The sequence below is a fragment of the Hypomesus nipponensis genome, chromosome 7 (assembly GCF_054491055.1).
Source record: "Hypomesus nipponensis isolate SF chromosome 7, ASM5449105v1, whole genome shotgun sequence".
Classification (NCBI taxonomy): domain Eukaryota; kingdom Metazoa; phylum Chordata; class Actinopteri; order Osmeriformes; family Osmeridae; genus Hypomesus; species Hypomesus nipponensis.
This window is the reverse complement of record NC_140367.1, coordinates 11517037-11539593: the sequence shown is the minus strand read 5'-3', so window position 1 is coordinate 11539593 and position 22557 is coordinate 11517037. Positions and strand designations below refer to the sequence as shown.

General features: G+C 51.7%; 1 protein-coding gene across 1 annotated transcript in view; it reads right to left on the bottom strand.

The window, feature by feature from the left end:
- The window catches only part of grm8a (glutamate receptor, metabotropic 8a), a 133870-nt gene that overhangs the window by 86647 nt on the left and 24666 nt on the right, over window positions 1-22557 (bottom strand). The window contains exon 2 of the mRNA XM_084702027.1: window positions 51-271. Coding sequence (XP_084558153.1) covers window positions 51-271 — 221 coding nt within the window. The remainder of the gene's footprint in view (window positions 1-50; window positions 272-22557) is intronic.

The window sequence follows — 22557 nt, the reverse complement described above, 5'->3', positions numbered from 1 at the left end:
AATTGTTCCCCCGCGCCATCCATCAAAACGCTGTCACCAGCGGCAACAACTTACCAGTTTCCCGGGAGATTTGAACGAAGGCCTCCACGCCGCTCTCGCCGTAGTTCCCCTCGGACGCCAGCGTGGACACGTAGTTCCAGCTCATCGCCGTGACGATGTCCATCATGGCCTGGGCCTGGTAGGAGTCGGGCGGGACCACGCGGGAGAAGAAGTCGTAGCGGGTGTTGTCGCTCAGCTCCGGGGCCGTGGAGGCGTAGCTGATCTGGGGGATCTGGAGGGGGAGGAGGGGGAGAGGGGGAGGAGGGGAGGAGGGGGAGAGGGGGAGGAGGGGGAGAAGGGGGAGGAGGGGGAGAGGGGGCTGGCATGAGTTTTTGGACTGTCTGACTAAAGTTTGACTCCACTTCAAATCCTCGCGAAAAGCACAGGACAGCTTTCAGGAGATGACGTGTCTCATCCAATAGTTTGACAGGATCTTTCTACTACCCAGATAGTACTACAGTCTACACTGGGGACATGTGTATGGAGACAGGTAGAGAGGAAGACTGGGGCACAGACAGAGACAGACAGCCAGAGAGACAGACGGGCAGGCAGGCAGGCAGGCAGGCAGGCAGAGACAGACATACAGAGAGGCAGACAGACAGACAGACAGGCAGACAGACAGACAGACAGACAGACAGACAGGCAGACAGGCAGGCAGGCAGGCAGGCAGGCAGGCAGGCAGGCAGACAGACAGATAGGCAGACAGACAGACAGACAGACAGACAGACAGACAGATAGGCAGACAGACAGACAGACAGACAGACAGGCAGACAGGCAGACAGACAGACAGACAGACAGGCAGACAGACAGACAGGCAGACAGACAGACAGACAGGCAGACAGACAGAGCATAATGCAGCATGGCTGTGAGAGGGTTGACTGGCAGATCAATGTCCCAAAAGGGAGAGGGTTGGCATGAAAGGCCTCGTGGCACACACACACACACACACACACACTCTTTCCCTCTCCCACTGACACACACACACCACGGGCCTGTTGCAACCTATTACTATTCCGGAGGAGACAGACAGAACTGTCAATCACCGCCAGAGGTGGAGTCATGTCTCATCTCCTACTCTCTCTCTCTCTCTCTCTCACACAAACACACATAAACACACAAACACACACGTTTGTGAACACAATTGGTGGTGATGGCCCAGTACAGAAGAATCAGTAAGAGAGCGTGGCGATGATAGACATAGAGTGAGTGTGTGTTGAGTGTGTGTTAGCGTGTCTAGAAGAGTGATCAAGCCCATTACTCACACATCCAGTGTGCCATCACTCGTCTATAAGGAACAACTTGTTTAGCATCCGCCACATCTGAGCATCTCAGCGTTGAGATCAAAGACAGCTTTGATTTGGCACAAGAACGCGCACACACGCATACACGCATACGCACAAGCACTCGTACACAGTCCAGACCAAGTCTTTGTTCACATCCACCGCTACACTGGAACTTTCGATTCAGATCTTCCAAAATATGGAGAGAGAAAAAACAATTATGCGTGTGCATTTCGTTTATTTGTTTTGACTGCCAAGCAACAGAAACTTTCGGAAACTTTCGGAGTGGAGACATCGGAGATTAATCATGGATGGGCCAGGAGTTGACAAACAAAAAAAGCAGTACTGTCAAAACTGGTCATGGTGGAAAAAAATGGTTTAGCAGACTGTTAGCAGTTAACAGACTGCCACTGTATTTAAATGGACTAAATATCCATTTCAAAAAGAGCGAACACGTCTCATGCATATGTAACAAACCATGCTCGGGTTTCCACAACGATGGGAGTCTGACTGGGTGAATTCTCCAACTGTGTGGGTGTGGCACAGAGTGAACACGGGAGAGGAGGAGGAGGAGGAGGAGGAGGAGGAGGAGGAAGAGAAGGAGGAGGAGGGATTGAGAATTTAGGAGAATATAGGAGACAGAAATGAGTGGGGAGCGAGAGAGAGCAACTGAACTTTCATTGCGGGCAAAGAGATGTTCACAAAAGCAATATCGGCGTCCATCTTGGGAGAGCAGTGCAGAGGAGGAGTGGAGGGGAGAGGGAGGTGAGAAGGGTGAGGAGGCATAGGGGGGGGGGGGACTAGGGCCAGGATGAAAGCACTCGATGGGAGAGATGAAAAGCGAGGGAGAATGAGGACGAGCCTCACGCCGTGGGTAGGACAGAGAGGAGAGGAGGAAGAATAGAGGGCCGACCAGTTTGCGGGTTCGTTTTATGTCTCCTCGGAGAAAGAGCGGCACAGACGTATAAATCACACTCTGACTCGTAACTGCTGAACAACACACCCCAACCAGCTGCTGCTGCTACAGGAGGGGAGGGGAGGGGAGGAGAGTGGAGAGGAGGGGAGGGGAGGGGAGGGGAGGGGAGGGGAGGGGAGGGGAGGGGAGGGGAGGGGAGGGGAGGGGAGGGGAGGGGAGGGGAGGGGAGGGGAGGGGAGGAGAGGAGTGGAGAGGAGAGAAGGGGAGTGGAGGAGAAAGGGATGTGTGGGGGCAGTAGGAGCTTGAAGTGGCCGTGATGTGAAACAAAGGAAAGGCCCTGTCATACTATGGTCCCCTTTGCCAAGTTACAAAATGTGATTCAACACAACGGTGTGTATATATGTGGTTGTGTGCAAGTGCAGCATGTGTTTACAAGTGGGTGCGTCTGTCTGTGTGTGTGTGTGTGTGTGTGTGTTTGTGCGCGCAAATGTCCAGTGCTAATAGAGCTGTCTGGGACAGAGTCAGAGCATTAGGCTGATAGATGGCTTTGCTCTGAAGCTAATTACCCCCAGAACGCAGACACACACACACACACACACACACACACACACACACATACAGAGACCTTTACCGTCCAACGCTGTGATGGAGAAGGGCGGACATGTGTCTGGGTGAAAGGCTCAGAGGGACATAGACACGCACGTACACACACACACACACACACCGGGTTGATGGCTCGCATGTAAGGACACTGGGAAGTGATAGTGACCACTGGGTCAGAAATTACAAGTCATATCACAGAGCAGAAAAAAAAACGAAATAATAGTATCAAAATAGCACTTCTCTTATTGATCCCCACATGCACACACACACACACACACACACACTCACACGCCGAAGGACATGTAGCTTCTCTCTCTCAGTCTGACAGATTCCTGAAATGGTTGAGATATGAAAGTCTCATCTCTCTTCACCGGTGTTCTTGGTGTGAGGAGCATGTCCTCCATTTTGGTCAGCAGTTCATCATGCTTGGTGTCTCTGGTATGTTATGCAGTATGCAGCTGCTCTCTGTTCCTGCTGTTGGCTGATGATTGGATGGAGCTTAGCTTAGCCTGTATAAATATGTCAGCCTGTGTGTGTGTGTGTGTGTATTTGACGGCATGAAGCTGACAGAAAAAGGGAGTGAGAGACAGAGGCGAAGAGAGAGAGAGAGAGAGAGAGAGAGAGAGAGAGAGAGAGAGAGAGAGAGAGAGAGAGAGAGAGAGAGAGAGAGAGAGAGAGAGAGAGAGAGAGAGAGAGAGAGAGAGAGAAAGAAAGAAAGAAAGAAAGAAAGAAAGAAAGAGAGAGAGAGAGAGAGAGAGAGAGAGAGAGAGAGAGAGAGAGAGAGAGAGAGAGAAAGAAAGAAAGAAAGAAAGAAAGAAAGAAAGAAAGAAAGAAAGAAAGAAAGAAAGAGAGAAGTAATAGGGGTGTGAGAGTGAGAGGGAGGTCCTCCTGCACTAGCCTGCAGGCTCAACAACAATGTTCCAGCGCTGGAGCCAGAGCACCATTGGCATGCTCAGGCTACAGGCTCTTTAATCAAGCCCTGATGCAACACCTTCCACCTCTCGTCCCCCCCCCCCTTCCCCCCAAGCAATTAGTCACCCCTGATTAGCTTCTCGCACACGTTCAGCCAGCAGAACCAGACCCAACCAATCACAAACCCACTATGAGCAAGGCCGACATGACCTGGAAAAGAGGGATTGGTGGTTGGGGGGGGGGGGGGGTGATAGGAAAATAAAGGCTTTTCTGTTGTGCGACCATCCTAATGAGATTGAATATTCATCGGATTTATGATAATTCTACAACAAATGTCAATCCCACAGGCTCATTTGCTCCACAATCAGTGTAATTTACCCATCCAGGCCAGGGACAGGGGAGGTGAAGGAGAGAAGACGAGGTGAGACGAGAGAGAGAGTGCATGTGTGGGTGTGTGTGTATGTGTGTGTGTGTGTATGTGTGTGTGTGTGTGTATGTGTGTGTGTGTGTTGGCCAGGTGCTAGACTCTGACAGGTGAGCCGGGTGAACAGACTGAGCAATAACACAAAGGTGACAGTGTCTGCAGGCCACAGCCCTCTCAGAGGAGAAACTTTCATCTCTCTGTCGATAAAAAAACCCCCAACCCCACTGCTGTTCATCATTTCCCTTCCCCGTCTCTTCTCCTCCCTATTTCGCTCGTCCACGCTCCTTTCCGCCATCCCCGTCCTCTCCTTCTCGACCCCTCTCGTCGCATTCGCCTCCCCGCTCCCCTTCCTCCGCTCGACTCCTCCTCTCTCCGCTCCTCTCGTACCCGTCCTCGTCGAATCACCTGACTCCTCCGCTCCCCGGTCCTCTCCACCTTGGCTTCCCTCCTGCATTCTCTCCTCCTCTCCCCTCCGCTTCTCCCTACTTCCCCCCCCCACTCCGCTCTTCTCCTCACTACTCTTCTCTCACCGACTTCCCTCCTCCCCACTCCCCTCCTCCCCTCACACTTTAAACACTACATTAGCTCTCCTCGGTGACACGAAACCGGCAATAACAAGTTATTCGCCACTGCTTCGGAGACTGAATGCACAACAGGGAACGCTAACACAAACATGAGTTAACCCAGCGGGGATCCTGCCCGCTGTAATTACCTAAGAGGTTTGTCATCCCAGTCGAGATGCGTTCGCGGGCTCTCCACTGCTGAGGCTGGGATCCTCACATGAAGACCGACAGTGGAGACACGCGTCGCGCTTCTCTCCTCGGAACGGAGTCACACACTCCGACACGAGCTGTTCTCACACCAGGACCCCTGACCACCACCCTGGGCGCACACGCACACATACACACTCACAAACATGAACACTCACGCACACTCACAAATAGGAACACACACACGCACATTCACACTCGTATATATATATGAACACACACACGTACACACACACACAAGTGAGCACACACACACAGACAGTTGTGCAGACGGCTGCGTGCGTGTCTTAGTTTGTCTGTTTGACCAGTAGTGATGTGTCCCTGGTGCTCCCTGGGACAGAGTGGATGATTCAGCATAAACGGGCCTGTCTGGCGTCCGACGGGAGGGCGGGGGGGGGGGCAAAGGGTGTGTGTGTGTGTGGGGGGGGGGGGGGGGGGGGGGCTTAGGGGGAGACATGGCCGGGGGGGCAGGCGGCGAGCGTGTGTCAAAGTCCATCCTGCTCAATGTCACGGTCCTGACCGCTGTCGTAGCGACTGCTCATACATACAGATCTGGGACGGAGAGTGTGTGTGTGTGTGTGTGTTCCAGGGCGCAGAGCACGGTCTGAGCCGGTGTTGAGTTGATCCTCAGACTGAATGAAAGGGAATCTCCAATCTCATGTCTCCCATCGCTTCCTTTCTTCCTCGTTTTCTCTGTTGCTCCACTTGTAAACCCCCCCCACCCCCCCCCCCACACACACACACACCTTTCTCCATGATCCGCCTTCTACCCCCCTCCCAACTTTCCAACATCTCTCCTCTCTGCTTGTCTTCCTGCCTGCCTGTTTGTCTGTCTGTCTGTCTGTCTGTCTGTCTGCCTGTCTATCTCTCTGTCTGTCTGCCAGCCTGCCTGTCTGTCTGTCTGTCTGTCTGTCTGTCTGTCTGCCTGTCTATCTCTCTGTCTGCCTGCCTGCCTGCCTGCCTGCCTGCCTGCCTGCCTGTTTGTCTGTTTGTCTGTCTGTCTGTCTGTCTGTCTGTCTGTCTGTCTGCCTGCCTGTCTGTCTCTCTGTCTGCCAGCCTGTCTGTCTGTCTGTCTGCCTGTCTGTGTCTCTGTCTGTCCGTGTCTCTGTATGTCTGTCGTGCCCCCTGCCCATGCACCACACAACCCAAAATGGCTCTCTACAGACCCAGTGTCTTCCCCTGAACAGCTGTATCCCCGTGCACATCCCCTCGGAATAGCTCCTGACTTTAGGGAGTGCATCTGTGCAAGTGTGTGTGCGCGTGCGTGTGTGTGTGCGTGTGTGTGTGCGCGCGTGACAGACAAAGAGAGAGCCAGCCGGCAGAACTGTTCAGTGTCCCGGCAGGAGTCACTGAGTGCCCATTTGAGCTCCAAATGTCACAGGCCAATTGGTCATTTCCCCCTCAATGAGGCAGATCGCTCATGTCGCGCACAGATGATAATGGCAAAAGTGGGACTTAATTGGGAAGACACAGTGTGCACTCTTAGTGTGTGTGGGTGTGTACGCGCGCGCGAGCGCGTGTGTGTGGTAGTACAAGTGTATTTCTGTGTCTCGGCGTGTGCCTGCTGGTTTGGCAGGTAGGCTGGGACAGATTGCCAGACACTATGTGTATGGCATTTCCATTCGTCATGTGTTGGTGTGTTTGTGTGTTGCCAAGTATTCAGCACCGGACAGCGCCAGTGGTTCAGCACCCTGGACAGCAGCAGGCAGCTCTAGCGCTCTCAGCTGCCCCCATAATAAAGGACCACTGACCACAATAACAGAATTGTGCTTTTAGCTCAATGTGTTTGTGCTCGGCCTTTAGCGCGGGAGACCGGGGTTCAAATCTCACCCATTGCACATGACGGAGGGATTCCTCCCAAGTTATCGTCAAAGGGCTGGGGGGGCCTGCGCCCAGGGAGACAGAATTGTTCTTGAATGTTCTGTCAGGCAGGTGAGGGGGAGGAATGGTCTCCCCCAGAAGCACCCAGCCCCCTGTCTGGAATGACCCAGACCTGTCCAGTCACGCAGCCCTCGACACACCCCTTTTTATTGTTTGAGTTGTAAACAAACGCTATTAGGGACTTGCCCTTTCGACTATGTTTGCCTGTTCTCCTCTGCCTCCTTACAGCGTGTCTAAGTGTGTCTGTTTGTGAGGGAGTGTGTGCACGCGTGTGGGAGTGAGTGTTTGTGTGTGTGTGTGTGGCTGGTGACTCTAGAGCCATGTGTGGACAGTGGTTTCTGTCATCTCCATTCCTGCTGTCCAATGAGAACAGCTTGTTCTGGGAAGTGAAACTGACAGCCGCCAATCACGGCTCATGTTTAGATCAAGATATCAGATCCCACTCAGCGCTGCCATCCTCCCCTGACTCTCTCTCTCTTTTCACACGTGTCTGTCTGTCCGTGTCACTCTTTCTAGCGCTTTCTCCCTTTCGTTCACTCCCTTTTTACTCGTCATCTCCACCCCATCATTCCATCGCTCGCCCTCCTCCTCCCCCAATCCTCAACCTGTCGCTCACTTGCTCCCTTCCTCCCTCTCTCTTTCTCTCTCCCTCTCTCTCTCTCTCTCTCTCTCTCTCTCTCTCTGTCTCTCTCTCTCTCTCTCTCTCTCTCTCTCTCTCTCTCTCTCTCTCTCTCAAAGAAAATCCACCAACAAGGACGAGGACTCAAATCATGAGGCAGCTCATCTTGAGCACCCTCAAGTGTGGGTGTGTGTGTTTATGTGAGTGTGTGTGTGCTTGTGTGTGTGTGCGTGTGTGTGTAGTGAGCCCGTGTAATTAGTGATCAGTCATTGGTGACTAATGGATGACTGTCCCCAGAGGAGCTTCCCTCCTGGTCCATACACATCGCATCACCCACTCTGACTCTGACTCTGTCACTGTGCAACAGTCTCCCATTCTCAACTATAGGAGAGAGAGAGAGAGAGAGAGAGAGAGAGAGAGAGAGAGAGAGAGAGAGAGACAGAGAGAGAGAGAGAGAGAGAGAGAGAGAGAGAGAGAGAGAGAGAGAGAGACAGAGACAGAGAGAGAGAGAGAGAGAGATTTAGGGACTCATTAACACGCCTGTGGTGGTCCCGTGGGAGGCGTTATATTTTTATTTTTAGAGTCCCCCTCCCTCTTTCCGTCACACACACACGCGCCCTCCCCTCTTCCAAGCGGATATCATCCCATTTCATGGAACCTCCTGTGTCTCCTCCAACATACACACCCCCAGACACAAAGACACACACACAATCCTCCTCTGAATAGATTTCATCCTACTTCCTACGACCTCCTTCTTCTCTTTGAGCACACACACACATCCGCACACACACACACATGCGCACACAGCCTGAGGGGAGCACATCCTCTCCTGTGATAAGCGGGTCCCTAGACGGCCTCTGGGAGGGTGTGTGAGAGAGTGTGTGCGGGTGTGTGAGAGAGAGTGTGTGTGTGGGTGTGTGAGAGAGTGTGTGCGGGTGTGTGAGAGAGTGTGTGCGGATGGTTGAGAGAGAGTGTGTGTGTGGGTGTGTGAGAGAGTGTGTGCGGGTGTGTGAGAGAGTGCGTGTGTGGGTGTGTGAGAGAGTGTGTGCGGGTGTGTGAGAGAGTGCGTGCAGGTGTGTGAGAGAGTGCGTGAGAGAGGGTGTTCGAGAGTGTGTGTGGGTTAGCGTGGGTTAAGGAGATAACCCCCTCTGTGATGCCTCTCCTCTGAGAAGCAGGTCTCACGCATCACAGGAGCACTGCTTCTGAGCAGGTGGAGTTCAACCGTGGAGCTTACACTACGGGAGGGGGTGCGTGTGCACGACAGAGTCAGCAGGGGAGAGGAGGACAGGAAGCGACCAAGCAAGAGGGGGGGGGGGCAGTTTCACTGCAGAGAGAGAGAGGGAGAGAGAGAGAGGGAGAGAGAGAGAGAGAGACAGAGAGACAGAGAGAGACAGAGAGACAGAGAGAGACAGAGAGACAGAGAGGGTGGGTGGGTGGGTGGGAGGCTGGCTGGTGAAGCCCCCTGGCCTCTCCAGATCTGGCTCTGAGGTGGGGCAGGGCCGCTTTGACATGCCTGTAGCCTGGCCCTGTTCCCTCAGAGAGCCTTTCAATTCAGAATGCTGCCCCCATTACCTTGTAGACGGAGTGAGTAATAGCCGGCCATGCACACCGACAGCCACATGGACTTAATGCACTAATGCTCGCGGTCAGATCATGAAGTGCCTCTCTCTTTGACGGGCTCTTTAGTCTGTCTGGCAAGAGGCGAGGGGTGGAGAGATGGAGGGGTGAGGGGGTGGAAGGATGGAGGGATGGAGGGGTGAGGTGGTGGAAGGATGGAGGGATGGAGGGGTGAGGGTGTGGAAGGATGAAGGGATGGAGGGGTGGAGGGGTGGAAGGATGGAGGGATGGAGGGGTGGAGGGGTGGAGGGGTGAGGGTGTGGAAGGATGGAGGGATGGAGGGGTGAGGGGGTGGAAGGATGGAGGGATGGAGGGGTGGAGGGGTGAGGGATGGAGGGAGGATATCGGGAGCCGGGCTAGTCCAACTCTACAGATGTTTTTCTTTCCTTCATGCGTCTCTTTTGGACTTCTGTAGCTCCTGTCTCTCTCTCTCTCTCTCTCTCTCTCTCTCTCTCTCTCTCTCTCTCTCTCTCTCTCTCTCTCTCTCTCTCTCTCTCTCTCTCTCTCGCGCTGTCACTGTCCTTCTCCTGGGTGCTCTTCAAGCTGTGTTTTTCATCTTTCCTTCCTCCTCTTTTACTCTTTTCTGCGTCGTTTCCCCCGACGCCGCACTCCTCCCCTTCCTGATTCCTGAGTCTGCTCTCGTCCTTCCTCCTCCGTCTCCTCTGTCTCTTTCTCTCTCTCTCTTTGTGCCTCCCTCCTTCCTCCCCACGTATGAGCTCAATTTCCTTTTCCTCCCCCGCCAGGCCTCTATCTTACACCCCCCCTCCACCCCTCACTCCACCACCCCCCCCACCCCCTCCTGAGCTCTTTGCCTCCCTCACTTATTTGCACCTACGTCTCAATTCTTTCCCCTTCGACCCCGACTCCCTTCCTCCTCGTCTCCCCCAACTCCCTCCTCCCCGTCACATGCATTCCTGCTGCTCTCTCTCTCTCTCTCTCTCTCTCTCTCTCTCTCTCTCTCTCTCTCTCTCTCTCTGTCTCTCTCTCTCTCTCACTCTCTCTCTGTCAGAGCTGTCACAGCAGGCTCCTCCAGAGATGTGTGTGCATGTCTGTGTGGGTTTGCGTGTGTGTGCGTGTGTGCATAGAAATGTGTGTGTGTGTGTGTGCCACTGCGTGTATAGGTGTGTGTGTGTGCTGAGGTCACTAAAATCCTCCCAGCACCCTCCCTCAGGGAGAGATTTTCCTAATCTTTCAACCATTCTCACCTCCCTCTGGTCCACTCCTGCTCTCTCCCTCGTCCTCCCTCTACACCATCATGTCTGCCTGTCTATGGACCTGTCTGTCTGCCTGACAACCTGTCTGCCTGTCTATGGACCTGTCTGTCTACCTGACAACCTGTCTGCCTGTCTATGGACCTGTCTGTCTGCCTGACAACCTGTCTGCCTGTCTATGGACCTGTCTGTCTGCCTGACAACCTGTCTGCCTGTCTATGGACCTGTCTGTCTGCCGGCCAACCTGTCTGCCTGACTACTTGCCCAGCTGTCTGTCTGTCTGTTAGTCAACCTGTCTATCTGCCTGCCTGTCTACCTGCCCGTCTGTCTTCATACATGTTTGCCTCTCTACCTGTCTGTCTTCCTACTTGTCTGTCTGCCTACCTGTCAGTCTGCCTGTGATTGTTTACTCAAGCATAGGCATCAATGCTTCTGACACAAACACACACACACACAGACAGACAGACAGACAGACAGACAGACAGACGGTAAATGTCAAAGATCCATGCCGGATGGATAGATGGGCGTACACACACACTCTGACACTATGTTATTCTCCACTCAAGTGGAAAGCACACTTCCTGTTTATCACTGAAGCACGTGTCAACTCAACTTTGGACACACACTCACATAAACCCCCCCACACACACGCACACACAGCAGTGTTATATCTACCATATCTCAGTCAAACTCGGATGGCGGGCAACAGGGAAAATAATTACGTTACTCTTCCACAGGTCTCTGCTATGACACAGCACACAGATATATACACACACACACACACACACACACTCTCAAGACACCATTAGAAACGTCGCTGGTAGCAAACATGCCTGTGAAATGCAGACGAGACAAACGGACTCGCACAAAAGCACACGCAAACACGTCCGTGCGAATGCACACGCGCACTCTCTACCCCTATCGTTCGCCTATCATCTAGTACACACCCCTCACATCCCCACCAACACAGACAACACGCTGCACATTGCAGCTCACACACACACACACCCTGCCCACGAGATTGCTTTATGATTGCGTTACAATAGCCGCGTGAGACAGTTATGCCACCATCATAAACACATTTGCAGGCACAGCAAGTGTTCGATCCATCACAGGTTAACAGGCCGACCACTCGTCAGGGACGCAGTAATGGCTGTCCCTCCCCCCCCACACGCCCCCCCCCCCCCCCGTACCCCCTCCCCCCTCCCCCCATGTCCGCCGCGCCACTCCAAGCCAGGCTTGAGTGGAGGATGTTAAAGTGAGGATGATTATCTGCAAGCCCATATCCGTTTGTGGCAACGACAACAAACGGATATTTCAACGACTGTAAGACTTTAAAGATACCTTTGTTGGGCATTCAAAGCTACCAACAGTTTCTCTTACTTACTCTTCACTGACTATTAAAACAATCCCATTCAATAGAAATGTTACATTTCCAGGCAAACTTAAAAAATAAAGAATAAACTCTCTAGTTACAACCTGCGCTTTAACCCCCCTCCCCATCTACTGTGCACAAGCGACAGTAAGGGATGGAGATGGAGAGAGAGAGAAAGAGGGAGAGTCAGAGAGACCAAGAGAAAGAGAGAGATGGGGTCGAAATCGATTTGGACAGGTATCGCAGTGTGTAGCAGAAAGCTGACTTCCTGTGTCGTGTCAACGCCATGGTAACGGATCAAACCAAGGCGGTGGCGCTGCGGGGGGTGGGGGCCTTATCAAAGAGCATGGGTAATGTAATGGAGACATTTGTTTCGACAGTGTTGCACTCCGGCTCACGCCTGCATATTCAACACGCTCTGTTGTGATTAACATTGCATAACCTCCCAATGGAGATCTTCAAACACTAAGCCCCAGTCAGAGGTGTGTGTGTGTGTGTGTGTGTGTGCAGCTGTGCGTGCAAACACAAAGCGATGCCCTTTGAGCTCTGCCTTTGCATTTCCCCCATTTGGCGTCGGGGTGAATTGGCAGAACTTGTGAACATGAGGGGAGGAGGGAAAAGGAAAGGATAGACCATGACAGGGAAGGAGGAGAGAGGAGAGAGGAAAGGAAATGAAAGGGAAGGATAGGAAAAAAAGACAAAAGGAGATAAGAGGAGTGAAGGAAGAGAAGAGAGAAGAGAGGAGAGAGGAGAGGAGAGGAGAGGAGAGGAGAGGAGAGGAGAGAGGAGAGGAGAGGAGAGGAGAGGAGAGGAGAGGAGAGGAGAGGAGAGGAGAGGAGAGGAGAGGAGAGGAGAGGAGAGGAGAGGAGAGGAGAGGAGAGGAGAGGAGAGGAGAGAGGAGAGGAGAGAGGAGAGAGGAGAGGAGAGAGGAGAGAGGAGAGAGGAGAGAGGAGAGGATAGAGGAGAGGAGAGAGGAGAGGAGAGAGAAGAGAAGAGAAGAGAGGAGAAGAGAAGAGAAGAGAGGAGAGAGGAGAGAGGAGAGAGGAGAGAGGAGAGAGGAGAGAGGAGAGGAGAGAGGAGAGGAGAGAGGATAGAGGAGAGGAGAGAGGAGAGGAGAGAGAAGAGAAGAGAGGAGAGAGGAGAGGAGAGAGGAGAGACGAGAGGGAAGAGGACACAGGAGAAAGTTTCTGCAAAAGCTCTTTTTCTCCTCTACAGGGGTCACCGTGGTGTGCGGTGGTGAGCGTCTAGCTGTTGTCCAATAACACTCGAGAAATAGTGCTGAGTCCCAGGATAAAAAGGAGTTAGTGTCCCCTCTCTTTCTCTTTCTCTTTCTCTCTCTCTGTCTCTCTCTCTCCCTTTATCTATCACTCCCTCTCTCTGTCTGACGGGCACATTCTGGGTGCTTGAGAGTGGAAAATAGCCCCAGAAAAGGACCAGCTCATCAATCCTCAAGAAGAGAGGGTTGAAAGGAGAGAGGCTAGGTCGAGGGAGGGTTTGCGGAGATTAGGGTGTCGGTCGGTCTGTCTGTCTAACCGTCCATCTGATGGTGAGTGTTCCATGGTGTCACTTCATTGTTGGGTATTTAGTCTGGTTGCGCGTGACCAATACATTGTCAAGTTTGTGTCTTTACAGTAGACAAGATGCAAAAAACGCACAATGAAATCCATTTCTTTGGTGATTACATTTACGGCAAACAAAAAGTAGTTTTCTGTACTGCGCTAGACACGGCTCGCAATTCCTTTGACTTTTCTTTGCTCTGAATCACAGTCATGAAATCGCTCTCATTAACAGGTGAAGTAGCGCTCAATGGCTACGACTATTACTCACAGTACGCACGCACACCCACACAAATGCACAGACACACGTACACACACACACATCCACACGCACACGCACAATTTAAATACTGCCACATCAACTTGTTTGATTACGACTGTGTTAATTAAAGTGTGATCATTATTGTGTTTAATTGGATCTGGTGTGACTCACACACACACACACACAAAACACACACACACACACACACACAAATGCATGACCACGCATGGATACACTCACAGACACACACACACACACACTCTGGTGACGTTTGCTGCACCTGTGATCTTTATGGATTTCTCTGACAAATGCGCGCACACACCTGTAAGATTATGTGTTTGCATTTGCACACACGCACACACGCAGTTCATTTGGAATCTTGAACATAGCTCATTACAGACAAACTGGTGAATAGATTACATTCTGGGTGGGTTGGAGGGATAGAGAGAGAGAAAATGAGGGAGAGAGAGAAGCAGAGAGGGAGACAGGGAGGAACAGTGAGAGAGGCAGAGAGGTAGAGGGAGGGAGGGAGGGAGGGAGGGAGGGAGGGAGGGAGGGAGGGAGGGAGGGAGGGAGGGAGGGAGGGAGAGAGAGAGAGAGAGAGAGAGAGAGAGAGAGAGAGAGAGAGAGAGAGAGAGAGAGAGAGAACGAGAGAGAGAGAGAGAGAGAGAGAACGAGAGAGAGAGAGAGAGAGAGAGAGAGAGAGAGAGAGAGACAGAGAGAGAGAGAGAGAGAAAGGAAAGAAAGAAAAAGAAAATGGAAGTTAGGAGAAAATGTAAAAGAGAGAGAGTGCGAAAGAAGAGGTGGTGTGAGTGGATGGAAGCAGAGAGGACGGCTGGTGTATTAGGGGGCTTGTGGCATGACAGTGAACACACACGCACACCAACACACACACCAACACACACACCAACACGCACACCAACACGCACACCAACACACACACCAACACACACAAGCAGGTTAATGTGGCACCAGAGATGGGGAAGATGAGAGATGACTACAGATATGAGCCCAAATATGATTACCATTTCAAAGACCCTCATCCTCTCAAAGGCCACTGCTTTACAGAGGGAACCAGGTGGAACAGAGAGAGATCCAGGCAGCCGGAGAACCATAAAAACCCGGAGCAGAACGTCGGTCATGAGACCAAAGTCATGCTTAGAAATAAAGAGCTTTGCAAGAACAATACCAATCTCCTAAGATGTACTTGGAGAGAGGCTAATCAAACTGTAGTGTGTGCACTGTATTTACCTAACACACAAGCACCTCGAACCCTAACCCAACCTTACCCCTAACCCACAAGCACCTCGAACCCTAACCCAACCTTACCCCTAACCCAAAAGCACCCTAACCCAACCTTAACCCAGAGGCTTGACAACCCCAACCCAATCTTAACCTTAACCAACAAACACCCAACACAACCCAATCTTACCCCTAACCAACAAGCACCCTAACCCAAGTCTAACCCTAACCCAACCTGCTCCAACCTGAGCTCCTACTGGGCTCAATGAAGACCGCTGCAGTCAGCAAACATGGAACTGCTTTCTGGCATGCTGGAGATATTTCAAACTTAACCCTTGTGCTGCCTTCGGGTCACATGACCAAAAGGTTCATAACGAACCATCGTTGTGTTTACCCAATTTTACCCAATACAAAAGCAAATAAAAATAATTTTATTTTAACCTTCGCAATGTGGGGGGTCTGAGACAGCCCAACGGTTAAAAGGAAAATGCTTCACTTTGTTTTTGTATGCGGTAAAGTTGTCGCAAACGAAGGTGGGTCACAATGACTGATGGGTCAGAATGACCCGAGGAGAACACAAGGGTTAACTACTGCTTTCACCTCATGTAAATACTGTACTGTAATGTTCTGGACCAATTTGCTTCAGGGCCCCTCATTGAAAACATTTATGATCATTGAAGCCTAAACGTAATTGAAACCATTAAGTAAACATTTTACTCAATACTGTGGTAGTGGTACAATCGTGTGGTTCAAGAAAGAAGAATGATCCTGATAGGTAATTGACAAGTCCAGCCACCTCTGGTATTCCCTCCAGGATCCAGGCCTGATCAATGGATACCTGCTGTAATTCATCCAAGACAAGGATCTTTGCCACATATTGATTAGTCAGGTCTGGGTGATCTGACCTGAGGCCAACCATTCCAATCCACATGGCCTTGACATCACAGCTTTAACTACACTGTAGCGGCCAACAACCTGGAAGAAATGGGTTTGTGTTATGTGCCGAGGAGAGCTAGTTATTTCATAACTAGATGTTCATGTATTCTATCGTTACACCTATTCACCTCCTGTCTGGTGTTCCACACTATAATCATGTCCCGTGTGTAGGCAAGGAGCAGCTATGTCCAGTAAACTGAAGGATCGGACCTGGTGTTAGACTCTAGAATACCAATGCCCGATGTGAAACCTACATAACTAGCGTACTGTCGAGGACCGAGAGGTCAGTGGTCAGAGAGCGCGATGACCCAGGAAGCTGGACCGTTTAGGGTCTCCTCCTTTAATAACATCCTTTGACGCCACCGTCTCCAGTCATGAAACGTTGTTTGGCATTCCTCGACGCGATACAGAATCCCTGGCCTTCGCGATCAAAGAAAACTTTGTTTCCGACGCTGTGTGTTGTCTACTCATTATTCCTCTCAAGACTGGGAAGATGCTCTCTCCATTCCGAAGATTGCTTCCTACTTTGAAACCCGGAACCCAAATGAACACACCCTTCGAGAAGAGACAAAGACAACGGTTGTTCATCAAAAGAGCGTGCGCGCGTGCGTGTGGTTTTGCCTGTAAGCACAAACTGTGAGGCCAATCCCTATCTCTCCTAGGGATTGGCCTTCCCTACTGTGCTTCCACCACAGGGGAAGACACTGTCGCTCGCCGAAACACATTTACATTTAGTAGACGCTCTTATCCAGAGCGACAGGGACATACCCCCCGAGGCAAGCAGGGTGAAGTGCCTTGCCCAAGGACACACCGTCATTCTGAGCAGCAAGGAACCGAACCGACAACCTTCGGATGACTGGCCCGATTCCCTAACCGCTCAGCCACCTGACACCAGATGATAGTCGCGTTGTCAGGCTTAGAGCGGTTCGTCCCTCCAGGGGAAACCCAGGGAAGCGTCCCCCCCATCTAACCACAGTGTTTGGCCGTGGAGAACATACCCATGAACGTTATGCGCTCACGGTCAGGCAAACGCACGCACGCACGCACGCACGCGCTACACAGACGGACAAGACACACACCCAAAGTGACCCCCCCCCCTCCTCCTCCCGAGGTGGAGCTTTCGATTCGTTTCGAGAGAGAGAGAGAGAGAGAGAGAGAGAGAGAGAGAGAGAGAGAGAGAGAGAGAGAGAGAGAGAGAGAGAGAGAGAGAGAGAGAGAGAAAAACAAAATGGAAAGAAAAGACTCGGATGCGCTTCATGTGTGCCGAGGTCTCAGTTTTGGTGTGTGCGCGCGTCTCACCTCGTTTTCAGTCACGGTCCGCGGGTTGCTATGAAAGGTCATCAAACACAGTGAGTCATCCGCGGTTATCGACATCCGGCACCTTAAAGCCCGGTGAGGAAACTCTTATTACATACACACGCGCGCACACTTCGCCACCCTGCATTTCTCTGACATGAGCCAAAGGCTCTGTTTTCTATCCGATGTTAGTAAGCTCCTTCTGGAACACGTAAGCAAGCAAGCATATGTATGTGTCTGTGTATGCATGTCTGTGTATATGCATTTGTGCACATAACATATGAGCTTTGTGAATTCTCTCAGCAGCGTGTGAGCTTAGATCATCCTACCACCTTAACCTCCGAGAGACGGATAATGGGGGGGGGGGATTTCTGATTGGAGTTGGAGCCCACATTCCTGAATCACCACAGGACGGCGGGAGGGAGATGGGGGGGAAAGGGAAGGGAGGAAGGGGGTGTGGGGTTGGGACGGGGGGGGGGGGGGAGAGAAGAAGGAGAGACAGACAGACATACACAGATAGACTAAGAGAGTTGAACAGCAGCAGTAATTGGTGTGTTGGCGAACAAAGCCTTAGCTTTCAGTGACAGATCCTGGTCTCATTATAGGAAGAGAGAGCGCAAAAGAGCGAATGGAAGAGAAAGAGAGAGCAGAAGAGCGAACGAGAGAAAAAGAGAGAGAGAGCAGAAGAGGGAGCGAGCGAGAAAGAGAAAGAGAGCAGAAGAGCGAGCAAGAGAGAGAGAGAGAGAGAGAGAGAGAGAGAGAGAGAGAGAGAGAGAGAGACAGAGAGAGAGAGACAGAGACAGAGACAGAGACAGAGACAGAGACAGAGACAGAGATGGTTAAAGGGAGAGTGGGAAAAGTAGGAGATTATAGGAGAGAAAGACAAGAGAAGTGAGAAAAGACAGAAAAGTCATTTATTTTAATCAGAATTGGATCCATTCACAAAGGACGTCAGGGTGTGTGTATAAACGCCATGCTGGATGCCCTTCTGTTCCTGGTGAAAGTACCAGAACACCCCACCCCCCACCGCCCACCCACCCAAACACACACACACGTACGCACACAGACATTCTGCAAGGTGCCTTGCAAATTTTTTCGGGTCCATCTCAGCAAACAAATATTTTATTGAGGCAGCTGTCCTCAAGAGAGAGGTTTAAAGCGCGGGGGGGGGGGGGGGGGGCAGGAAAGGGAGAGGGGAGGGGAGGGGAGAAATGCAGGAGATGAGGTGAAGGGAAGGGAATTAGAGGAGAGGAGAGAGGAGGAGCGGGGAGGAGAGAAGGTGAAGTGAAGGGAATAAGAGGAGATGGGAGGAGGTGGAGTGAAGGGGAGGGTAGGAGGTTAGAGGAGTGGAGTAGAGTAGTTTCCTGGCCTGTTTTATCCTTAACCTCCAACCAGGAGAGTGCCTGTTTATCCTGAAGGACAACGACTCAGTTGCCTCTGTTGACTTCCTTACTTAGTCAGGAGGGAAGTGCAGTTTAAAGAGAGAGAGAGAGAGAGAGAGAGAGAGAGAGAGAGAGAGAGAGAGAGAGAGAGAGAGAGAGAGAGAGAGATAGATAGATAGATAGATAGATAGATAGATAGATAGATAGATAGATAGATAAAGGAAATAAAAGGCATGAGGATGTGCAAATAGGCTGCATACTACACACACACACACACACACACACACACTTCCACACGGCTCCCTCCTCCCTGGGGGGTCCAAGAAGGGGTCGGGCTCTATGAGCGACAGGGTGTGAACACATGTGTGACAGGAAACGGACTTCAGACTCTGCTCTGTAGCTCCCCATCCTGCCCCCAGGCTCCAGAGGCCAATCAGAGGTTACCGTGTCACAGAGAGTAGACGTCAATCAACCGCGTGAGAGCTATACTGGGTTAGACAGACAGAGGGTTGGAGGACACAGATACGCAGACACAGAGGACAAGTATCGAGTTGACACCAAATGGTGGTTACATTGAAGAGGAGAGGACAGGAGAGGACAGGAGAGGAGAGGACAGGAGAGGACAGGAGAGGAGAGGACAGGAGAGGACAGGAGAGGAGAGGAGAGGAGAGGAGAGGAGAGGAGAGGAGAGGAGAGGAGAGGAGAGGAGAGGACAGGAGAGGAGAGGACAGGAGAGGAGAGGACAGGAGAGGAGAGGAGAGGACAGGAGAGGAGAGGAGAGGAGAGGAGAGGAGAGGAGAGGAGAGGAGAGGACAGGACAGGAGAGGAGAGGAGAGGACAGGAGAGGAGAGGACAGGAGAGGAGAGGAGAGGACAGGAGAGGAGAGGACAGGACAGGAGAGGACAGGAGAGGACAGGAGAGGAGAGGAGAGGAGAGGAGAGGAGAGGAGAGGAGAGGAGAGGAGAGGACAGGACAGGACAGGAGAGGACAGGACAGGACAGGAGAGGAGAGGAGAGGACAGGAGAGACATACATTGAATTTGCCCTGAATTAGTCTCTCTCTATTTCTCTTCTCATCCTTCCAGGATCCCTCCCTCTGAACATTTCTGAGGCTATTGCTATTGCGTGTGTCGACACACACAAACACTTACACACAAACGCTCACACACACACTCACACAAACACACGCTCACACAAACACAGGAACACAACACAGAACTCCTGGAAGCCTGATAAAAAACCTTTTAAAAGACACTAAAGCAACCAAGGCTCCATAACAGGCCTCAATGCACTTTACAAGGGACAACCTGTTTGTGTGTGTCGGTATGTGTGTGTGTGGGGGGGCTCTAAACAGAGTCGGGGGGGGGGAGCATTTCCCCCTATCCCCAAAAAACTCGCATCTAAACTAGGTTTCAGTTGTTCTCGTTGGAACCACGCTTTGATCTAGGGGGAAGGGGCTCTAGTCATGAATGTGTAATGACAGTAGCAGAGTATTTAGAGAGAGAGACAAGGAAAGGAAGAGACAGAGAGACAGAGAGAGACCGACAGAGAGAGAGAGAGCGACAGAGAGAGAGAGAGAGAGAGAGAGAGAGAGGAAGAGGGACAGAGAGGGGGGAGAGGCGGTCGAACATTCTAAGAGCAGATATATGACCTATTGATTCTCTGAGGAGGTGGAGAAGTGGTGAATGGGCAATGTCCTGACCTCTGGAGAGAGAGAGAGAGAGAGAGAGAGAGAGAGAGAGAGAGAGAGAGAGAGAGAGAGAGAAGATTATAGTAAGAGAAAGGGAAAGAAGTGATAGGAGGGAGAAAGAGAGCTCTAATATTAAATGGATTCATTCATCTCTTTTCAATCATCCTTTGCTAATGTGTATCACCCATTTGGTTGATGAACGGCAGCCATTTTGCCACTGCAGCAATGTTGAAAGAGGAGAACTACAGAAAGCCAATACAAACCGTACCACAACTTTACTGTAACAACAGGACATCCATAAAGCAACATTACCACAACCCATACGTTAATATCACAGTGACATTAACACAACCATAAAAGAACGTTACAGCAACCGCACGCTACGATTCTAATGACATTACCACAGCCATACAGACACTGCCACAACCATTCAGTAAGATTTCCCCAAGCGAACCACAACGTTGTGGCCTCAACAACTCCACAACCTTGTCAACATCCTCCACAGTGTTTCTGTGCCAACTAAGAGCTGTTTGGAAGGTAATCTGTAGGCCAGTCGTCAAACAAGCTAGTGCCTCAGCAGATGTTTTCTCAAATAAAAAGCCAATGCTACAAGATCAATAGTCAGCTAATTGAGGCCGACTGCCTTAATAGGGAGGGTGAAAGTCAAGACTTTATATTGATAAAATGTAGAGTTAGCAATGCTCTGTGAAACTGAAAGACACACATAGATTCAACCGTTTTAGTAATGTGCATGAGATAGTATATAGTGAACTGGAGGTAGTATATAGTGAACTGGAGGTAGTATATAGTGAACTGGAGGTAGTATATAGTGAACTGGAGGTAGTATATAGTGAACTGGAGGTAGTATATAGTGAACTGGAGGTAGTATATAGTGAACTACGAGGTAGTATATAGTGAACTGGAGGTAGTATATAGTGAACTGGAGGTAGTATATAGTGAACTGGAGGTAGTATATAGTGAACTGGAGGTAGTATATAGTGAACTGGAGGTAGTAGAACGTGTACATGAGAGCAGATAGCATACAGGCTGGGACTTGAGTCCCAGCTGTAATGTGTATTCTGCCAGCCCCAGGTGGTGCCAGTCTAGTCCCATTACCAGTGGAAGGTGGCAGACATGATAGATGCCCAGTGAGATGTGGACGGAGTGATAAAGATGAACAGATAGATAAATAAATACAGGCCTTGGGATGGATGGTGGCTGGCCTAACAGAGGATGAAGTGTGACGCAAGCCCTCTGTCACACGCCACACTGGCGTGTGCGTGCGTGCGCGTGTGTGCGTGTTTGACCTGAAGACACACATAAACGCAAACCCCCTCACGCCCCCCCTCCCTCACTCCAGCTTCGGCCCATAATAATGGCCAGTGGTGCTTAGTAAAAGGCTTATACGAAGCAAAAACAACAGCAGAAAGAAAATGTGATCTCGTAGCTGTGTCGGTGAAATTCAGGAGCGCCACTGTCTGTGCGCTCCCTGGGCCCTTTGATCGTGGCGCGTTCCGTTTCCTGGCTGGATGAGCGGCGGCAGCGACGGCGGCCGGGGCGCCGCGCGTGATTGGTGTACCAAGGTGGGCGTTACGACTCCCTCCTCTTAGATTTGTTGGTTTTTCTCCTGCGCCACAACGGCTCTTTATGTATTGACTGCACTCCCCACAATATTAGAAAACTGATGGGGAATGTGTGTGCGTGTGTGTGTGTGTGTCTAATGCCCGGGTGGGTTTATGCTGGTGTGAGTGATTGGGACCAGAAGGCAGTGCTGTTCTGTTTGACAGAGGTGAGAGCACTGCTGAGGAGGCTTGATGGAATAAACAGACAGGTCGGCCCACTCCACTGAGCACCAGGTTGCACGCACACACACACACATACGCCGCACACACACACGTTAAGTGAAATGGAGTGTTAAAACACGTCGAAAACACAGCCTCGAAACGCTCACCAACACAGCTTCAAATGGCCCCAAACAGCCTCACCCAAAACGTCGACACCCCGAAACAGCCTCAAACGGCCTCGAACACGACGTCGATCCGCCTCCGACATGGCCTCAAACATCCTCCAGCCCGGCCTCCACCCCGGCCTCCACCCCGGCCTCCACCCCGGCCTCCACCCCCAGTGTCAGAGTCACGTCAGTCCGTCCCTGGGTTCAGGACATCCCTGTGGAGCGTCCAGCTGGTGCCGGGTGGGCCCAGCCGGGTTTGTCCCCCTGGCACCCTGCCCTGCTCAGGCCAGCCTCCCCTGGCACGGCCTCCCTGGTGCCGCTGGCGCCGACACAGGAAGTGGCGGGGCCAGGGCCAGGGAGCGGAGGGGGCGGAGGGGGCGGAGGGCTGCTCCTCTTGGGCGGCTGGCACAGGGACAGTTGGCAGCCAGGCTCACGGTTGTGAGGCATGGAGGGGTTGAGTAAGAAGAGCACACACATACACACAGTCTGTACAGCATATTTTGAATCCACGTGACAAGCAATGCCCGAGCATACTAACACACACACACACACACTAACACACACACACAATGCAGCCAGGACCGCAGGGTATCCCG